At 50.1% G+C, this 8,078-nt stretch overlaps 2 protein-coding genes across 2 annotated transcripts; both read right to left on the bottom strand.

Annotated features, from left to right (window-relative positions):
• Window positions 1–220: 220 nt before the first annotated feature.
• On the bottom strand, window positions 221–1,153 carry LOC112107980 (olfactory receptor 958-like). The gene has a single exon (XM_024201926.2). The coding sequence runs from the start codon at window positions 1,151–1,153 to the stop codon at window positions 221–223; it is 933 nt and encodes a 310-aa protein (XP_024057694.2).
• Window positions 1,154–6,640: 5,487 nt separating this feature from the next.
• On the bottom strand, window positions 6,641–7,573 carry LOC112123596 (olfactory receptor 958-like). Its single transcript, XM_024222193.2, has one exon. It carries the CDS (start codon window positions 7,571–7,573, stop codon window positions 6,641–6,643), a length of 933 nt encoding a protein of 310 aa, XP_024077961.2.
• Window positions 7,574–8,078: the final 505 nt, after the last annotated feature.

Below are 8,078 nucleotides of genomic sequence, written 5' to 3'. Positions count from 1 at the left end.
TTAGACAGCTTTGAAAATGTCAGCCTTACAGTATGTTAAAAGACAGGAAGGGATTTTTAAGAGCATTTCTACGATTTGCAGAACTCCAGATAGATAGATAGGGGCTGTGTGGGGATGGGGAGAGACACAGAGGTTCACAAAAGCCATGAAATAAGCATGCAGATGTATTTGTAGATGTATTTCCATTCAACTCACATGCAATTCCTGCAGCTGCTACACATCAACATGCAGGCATTTGACCCCCTCTCAGTTTTTTCAGAGCTGCTTTCACCTCCTTGTTCCTCAGCGTATAGATGGCCGGGTTCAGCATGGGTGTCACCACATTGCCAAAGATCTGCACAGCAGTCATCAGCACTTTGCTTGGCTGGGGCTGAGTGTAGACCAGGGCACAGGGACCAAAGAATAGTGTCACCACCACCAGATGCGAAGCGCAAGTGGAGGCCGCTTTGCGCCACCCTTTGGCCGAGTTCATATTCAAGACAGAGTAGATGATCCTGATGTAGGATGCGAGGATGAGAAGGAAGCAAATCATGGGCACCAGACCAATGTTTGTCAAGGTCACGGTCTCAATGATGTACGTGTCTGCACAGGCCAGCTTGACCACCGGGAAGATGTCACAGAAGAAATAGTCCACCACATTGGACCCACAGTAGGGCAGCGTGAAGGTCAGGCTGGTAAGGATGGTGGCGTGGAAAGAGCTGGTGATCCAGGTGCCAGCGGCCAGGAGGGCACACACCCTCCGGTTCATGATAGGCAGGTACCGCAGCGGGTGGCAGATGGCTACATATCGGTCATAGGCCATGACGGTGTAGAGCAGGAACTCGGTGCTGCCCAGAAAGTGCCCAAAGAAGACCTGGGACATGCACCCGCCCAGCGAGATGACTCTGCTCTGACCCCAGAGGATGGTCAGATATTTAGGGATGCTGATGGAGGAGATTCCAATGTCCAGCACGGAGAGATTGCAAAGAAAGAAATACATGGGGGTGTGCAAGTGGGGGTCAGCGAGGATGGCTGAGAAGATGAGCAGGTTGCCCAGCAGCGTGCAGAGGTAGAAGGCTAAGAATGTGATGAAGAGGATGGTCTGGAGGCTGTCGGCATTGGGGATCCCTAAGAGGATGAAATGAGTCACCACAGTGTGGTTGACCAGCCCCATGTGGGACTCATTCCTGGGTAGGGGAGAGAAATAATGCCAGTGAGTTACTGAAACAAAAAGACCTCTCGCCCTATAGCTGCAATGGTCACCCTTCCTTCCACTGCCCCCATTATTCACTGTCATTGGGAGTGGTGTATATTTCTGTCACTGGATTGCCAGTTGGGATCACGGCTTCACTGAGCTGGCACTGATTATAGAGAGAGATAATATCTGCCTTGAAGATCTTACCATCCAGAGATGAAGAGACAAAGGGGACGTCTATTCTATTCTATTCTATTCTATTCTATGTTCTTCTTCTCTTCTCTCCTTACATACTCCAATTTCTTCAGTTCTATTCTATCTAGGCCCTTACCCCCCGCCTCCGTTTTCTCACCACAGTACCTCAGAGCCTTCCATTTGTGGCTAACGTTTCTCACTAGTAGTTTTTTCCCTCTCAGCTTTGAATGAGCTCAGCTTTGTTAGAGCTGTGACTTGTTTGGGGGTATTTATCAGGGTTAGAGAGAGAAGGAAAAGGAAAGGAGGAGAAGGGGAAGAGCCACAGCCAGAGGTGGTGGAACCAGTGGTGTTGGGGGTTCGGCAGCACCCCCTGGCTTCACATAGTTTCCATCAGATCCAGGGTTCACAGTTTGGTTCAATGGCACTCAGCACTCTCACTACACAAATTGTTCCAGGGCCCCTAGACACAGCTTGTCATCGCTCTGCAGTGAACACCAGGCTGGGCTCTGTAAATGTGACAGGGGGCTTTTAAAAGGACAGTTTTGAAGGAGAATGACAAATTGTCTGCTTGCATTTTTCCACGGAGTTTCCTAGGCAGGAGAGGCACAGGAAAGGGAGATGCTGGTGGGTTCAGGTTATGACAGATGGAGAGAGGAAGATAAATGATACAGAGACAGGCAGGCAGGTACTGCACAGGGAAGGATGGCTGGTTGGCTGGATTGATTTCTCTCTAAAGAAAATATTTGGCTGACATCTTCCTGGGCGTGAGGGAGAGACTGACAGGTTCAGAGACAGACACAGACGGAGAGACAGAGAGAGAAGAACTTTACCAAAGGAGGAGCCTTACACTGGCTGCACTGGGAGAGGCCGCTCCAGCTGAAGGGAAATCTCCCTTTCTGTCTCCTGGCCGTGACTCCTGTCTAGCACCATCCAGCTTTCTTATCCCAAACGGCCCATCGCCCAGGAGAAGTGCACAGCCTGGGTGCTTGGTATCCAACCGGGAGACCTAATCTGCAGCATATCAGCCCACACTGCTGCAGACCCCACAGTTTTCTCACAGCTTCCAGCCTCCTTACAACCTCCCTGGTCTTTAAATCTCCTTCAGGCCCTTCAGGACCAGGACTCTAAATCCCTGAGAGGCTCCTGGTCTGAGACCTTGGCAGAGTCTCCAATTAACGGAGATTGGGCATCATTTCAGCTAATGATCATGGACCTCTGGGACTGGCCCTCAGGCGGCATCAATAAGAGTAGCATCCTGGAACTGAATCGACTGGATCCCCACCTCCACCAAGGTCCAGATTCAAGTCTTGCTCCCCCTGACCTGACTCCTGAGCAATTCCATTGCATTCCCTGCGGCTCTTTCCCCTCCCAGCCATGCACCTGGTGTAAATCAGGAGTAACACCACTGCAATCACGGAAGCTGTGTAGATTTCTACCAGCTGAGAATCTGGCCCAGCCATTGGAGGGGGAATGGGACATTCATGCTCGTCTAGGCTCTCCGGCTCTGTGACACAAGCCAGCGAATTCCCCCCAGTGACGTGAAATAGGACTAAACTGGGCCGGAGGTTCAGCTGGAGGGCTCTGTATCCAGCACAGCTTTCTCCTGGGTTTGTATGTCCTGCTGTTCTCCTGCCCCCATCTCTGTGTCTCTGTGCGCACAGGGATGTATTCATGCAGTGGTGTGGTTATGTGTGAGGGTGAAATTCACTCCTGTGTAGATGGAGGACAGCCTATGTCCTGTGCACGACTTCACATCAATTTTTGCAAGATACCAGAGACTCCAAGAAGAGCATTGAATTGTTTTGGGCAATACAGTAGCTCCCAGCAACTCCAGCTAGATCCTGGCACTGTTGTTCTGGATGCGGCACAGACACAGGGCGAGACAGATCCTGCCTGTCAGAGCTCATTAGCTAACTAACCCCAACACAGTGAGAATTATCAGCCACATGTTACAAGGGGAAACTGAGGCACAGAGACTTTCATGGTGGGATTTTCAAAGGCGCCAGGCTCCCACAACTCATTCCAGTTCACTGGGCATTGGCATCCAATTCCTACTAGCCGCTTGAAACTCTCAATCAAATTGAATTGTCTAAGGTGACAAAGGGAGGTTGTGGAAGAGCCGGGAATCTGGTCCAGATTTCCTGGGTTGCAGCCTGAGCACTTCCCGTAACACCCTTCTCTATTCATTGGGATGAACCTCGCTCTGCGTCTCTCTAAGGGCTGGTCTACATTAGGGCAGGGATTGATCTAAGATATGTAACTTCAGCTACGAGAATAGCATAGCTGAAGTCGACGTATCTTAGATCGACTTACCTCGCGTCCTCACTGCGCGGGATCGACGGCCATGGCTCCCCCGTCGACTCCGCTTCTGCCTCTCACCCTGTTGGAGTTCCAGAGTCGACGGGGAGCACGTTCGGGGATTGATTTATTGCATCTAGACGAGATGCGATAAATCGATCCCCGATAGATCGATTACTACCCGCCGATCCGGCGGGTAGTGAAGACATACTCTAAGCCTCAGGCCTGTTCTCTTACCCTCCCTTCTGTGCAATCAGGGTTCAGGAGTCGGGGCCTTTAGAGCATTAGGGCTGATTTCACTGAACCAAAGCTGCTTCTTTACTAGCCAAGAAAGCGGAATAATAGACCCACTCCTCATCTCGGACCTCTACTGTGCATCTGCGCTAAGGGGTGAGGAGTGGTTAGCTAAATAGATGTTAAGTACGTTAATGTGGACATATCCACAGACCCCCATACAGAGAGGGATGTGAGAGAGACAGGGCTAGATTAGGGGGATTTCCAGCAATGATCTCATCCATCCATTTGCTGGTGTCCTAGTACCGCAGTTGTAATAAGTTCCCTTGCGATTCCTGTAATCTCTCTCATTTCCTGCTCTTTCTCTGGAGGGCATCTTACTTGGGAGACAGAATGCAGGGGCAGAAGCAGACGTGATAATTAATCTCTATAGATGTGTTATCCCCAGCTCAGAATTAACATCCCATGGGGCTCAATGGCCGTTGAGGTTAATTAAAATGTTGACATTTCTAATGAGTTCCCAGGCTGAGCCTTCTCACTTCTCTGGAGACCAGGCTCAAAAGTTACTCTTGGCTTGCATGAGCTAAGTTCTGTGTGTCATTGCCATGAACACCAGAACCGGAACTGCCTTTGAGTATGTTAGTTTGTATTATCACTATTTTTATCATTGGGATTATGGTACGACCTACAGTCTGGAACTGAGACTTAGGCTGCTTCGTGCCACACCCCGCAGAGACACATAAGAAGAGACAGTCCCTGTCTGAATGTGATACACATTTAATAGCTGAGAGTGACAAAGGATTTAAAACCACGTATGACAGATGGAGAAACTGAGTCACAAAGCAATTTAGTGAGTTACTGAAGGGCAATCAGAGACTCTTCTAGAGAGACTGTACTGGAACCCAGATCTCCTGTGTTCCAGGTCTTTGTCTTACCCACAAGATAATGGTTTGCCAATAATTCCCATGGGCTCTCTTCCTTCTGCACAACCCACCCCCGAACTGATTTTTCACTTTGCTGTCTGGTCACCCTAGTTGAGTTGATACAGTTCTGAGTTACAAAATACTATAGCCATCTGCTCACCCTCCTTCTCCCTTTATGGGTGCCCCGCGCCCATGGCTTGGAGGTAAAGAGAGCTTCCCCACTATCCATCAGCAGCTACTGTGGTTTATAAAATCAATGTGCACAATTTCTGCACTGAACTTCCATTCCAGGTTTTCATTTCTCAGGCAGCATAGTCTGGATTTGTGGCTCTGTGGACATTGGTTCCCTGGAGAAACAACAGAGAAATTTCAGGACAAACCCCCATAGTGCAAAGGGGGCGCTGCAGTTCAGGGAGCAGTGAGGGCAACTTAGTAGGGGGCGCTCTTCCCTCTGAGTCAGGGCTGTTTCTCATGCCACGGTGTTGGGCTCGCATGTGCTGCTCTGTAGATAGAAGTGCCAGGGACCAGGCTCACGGCATCTCCCCCAGATTCCTTTCACTTCTTTTATTGTATTATTTTTTCATTTCAAGGCACAAGGTTAAACCCATGTCCCAGGAGTCAGGGATAATTCTGAGCAACGCACTATTGTTTCTGTTGTGTGGAAGGCTCGAGGCCCTGTTGCAGTAGGGCCTGTACCCACACATGGCCAGAGACAGCCCCTGCCCCAAAGAGTTTACAAGAGAAATGGGTGGGAGAAAAGGATAATTTTTACCACCGTGTCTCAGGTGGGGAACTGAACCCCAAGGAGATGATGTCATTCACCTAAGTTCCTGCCTTGCCCTCATTAACCCTGGCATGAATGTATTCTCTTCCTGCCTCACCTCAGCACTGGGTAACTTTATTGACCGCATGCATCACCAGAACCCTAGTGTCACCCAACTGCCCTGCCTCAATCCGAGCAGAATTCCTTTCACCTTTTCCCTAGCGCTAACCCTAGGATAACACCAGCATCCTCCTCCCTCGCCCTGGGAAAACTCCACTGACATCCATCCCAACCCTAACCCTGGAATAACTCCACCAAACTCCTCCACAGTCGGGATCTGGATCCGGAGTGACGGAAGCTCCCTAAAAGTGAGGATCCACTGGCACCTGAACAGTGGACAAGCCACCCCTGCTGCCCCTTCCCCTGGGGCCCCGCTCTCACATCACCTCTTCTCCCAATGCCTTGCCCCCCACTCTCTCCTCTCTATATACTCTACTCTCTCCTCCCTATATTGCTCGGAGTGCATTAAGGAGGAATATTGAGTCCGAGCAGAGAGTTGATTTTACCTTTCTGTTTGGCACTGTTGCAACCACTGCTGGGACACTGTGTCCCATTCTGGTGTTCACAATTATAGAAGGTGGCTGATAAATCAGAGAGGGTTCAGAAAAGAGCCATGAGAATAATTGAAGGAGTAGAAAACCAGCCTTGTAAGGATAGATTTAAAGAGTTTGAGCTATGCAGATCTGTGTAATAAGGCTGAGATTTTCAAAGTCCTCTACAAGGTTCCGATCTCCAATTCCTATTAATTTGAATGCAGATGGAGTGTGCATCTCCCTTAGGCTGCTTTGAACATGTCAGCCTTACAGTGTGTCAGACAGCTAGGGATCTTTAGGAGCATTTTCGTGACTTGTAGAGCTCCAGATAGATAGATGGGGCTGTGTGGGGATGTGGGGAAGAGAGGGAGGTTCACAAAAGCCATGGAGCAGCCATGCAGATGTATTTGTAGATGTATTTCCACACAGAGCCACTTGTTATTCCTGCAACTGCCGCACATCAATGTTCAGGCATTTGACCCCCTCTCAGTTTTCTCAGAGCCGCTTTCACCTCCTTGTTCCTCAGTGTGTAGATGGCCGGGTTCAGCATGGGCGTGACCACATTGCTGAAGATCTGCACAGCAGTCACCAGCACTTTGCTCAGGTGGGGCTGAGTGTAGATCAGGGCACATTGCCCAAAGAACAGCGTCACCACTGTGAGATGCGAGGCGCAAGTGGAGGCCGCTTTGCGCCGCCCTGCAGACGAGTTCATCTTCAGGATGGAAAATATGATTCGGATGTAGGAAGCGAGGAAGAGGTGGAAGCAGGTCATGGGCACCACCCCAGTGTTGGTCAAGGTCACAGTCTCAATTACGTACGTGTCTGCACAGGCCAGCTTGACCACCGGGAAGATGTCACAGAAGAAATAGTCCACCACATTGGACCCACAGTAGGGCAGCGTGAAGGTCAGTCTGGTGAGGATGGTAGCGTGAAAGGAGCTGGTGATCCAGGTGCCGGCGGCCAGGAAGGCGCACACCCTCCAGTTCATGATGAGCCGGTAGCGCAGTGGGTGGCAGATGGCCATGTACCGGTCGTAGGCCATGAGGGTGTAGAGCAGGCACTTGGTGCTGCCCAGGAAGTGGTAGAAGAAGACCTGGGACATGCACCCCCCTAGAGAGATGACCCTGCTTTGAAACCAGAGGTTGGTCAGCATTTTGGGTGTACTGATGGAGGAAAAACCAATGTCCAGCACGGAGAGATTGCAGAGGAAGAAATACATGGGGGTGTGCAAGTGGGGGTCAGCGAGGATGGCTGAGAAGATGAGCAGGTTGCCCAGCAGTGTGCAGAGGTAGAAGGCTAAGAATGTGATGAAGAGGATGGTCTGGAGGCCGTCGGCGTTGGGGATCCCTAAGAGGATGAAATGAGTCACCACAGTGTGGTTGACCAGCCCCATGTGGGACTCATTCCTGCATAGGGGAGAGAAATAATGCCAGTGAGTTACTGAAACAAAAAGACCTCTCGTCCTATAGCTGCAATGGTCACCCTTCCTTCCACTGCCCCCATTATTCACTGTCATTGGGAGTGGTGTATATTTCTGTCACTGGATGGCCAGTTGGGGTCACGGCCTCACTGAGCTGGCACTGATTATAGAGAGAGAAAATATCTGCCTTGAAGATCTTACCATCCAGAGACGAAGAGCCAATGGGGACGTCTATTCTATTCTATTCTATTCTATTCTATTCTATTCTATTCTATGTTCTTCTTCTCTTCTCTCCTTACATACTCCAATTTCTTCAGTTCTATTCTATCTAGGCCCTTACCCCCCGTTCTCACCACAGTACCTCAGAGCCTTCCATTTGTGGGTAACGTTTCTCACTAGTAGTTTGTTCTCTCTCTCTCTCTCTCTCTCTCTCTCTCTCTCTCATCCTCTCTGCCGAGGAATGGCCTGTGTGCAGTGC

The sequence above is a fragment of the Terrapene carolina genome, unplaced genomic scaffold (assembly GCF_002925995.2).
Source record: "Terrapene carolina triunguis isolate 2854851 unplaced genomic scaffold, T_m_triunguis-2.0 Scaffold665, whole genome shotgun sequence".
NCBI classification, from domain to species: Eukaryota; Metazoa; Chordata; order Testudines; family Emydidae; genus Terrapene; species Terrapene triunguis.
The sequence above is the reverse complement of the archived record's forward strand: the minus strand, read 5'-3'. Positions and strand labels throughout refer to the sequence as shown.

Coding starts and splice junctions, on each gene's coding strand:
- LOC112107980 (XM_024201926.2), bottom strand. CDS start 1,153: ATGGGGCTGGTCAACCACACTGTGGTGACTCATTTCATCCTCTTAGGG.
- LOC112123596 (XM_024222193.2), bottom strand. CDS start 7,573: ATGGGGCTGGTCAACCACACTGTGGTGACTCATTTCATCCTCTTAGGG.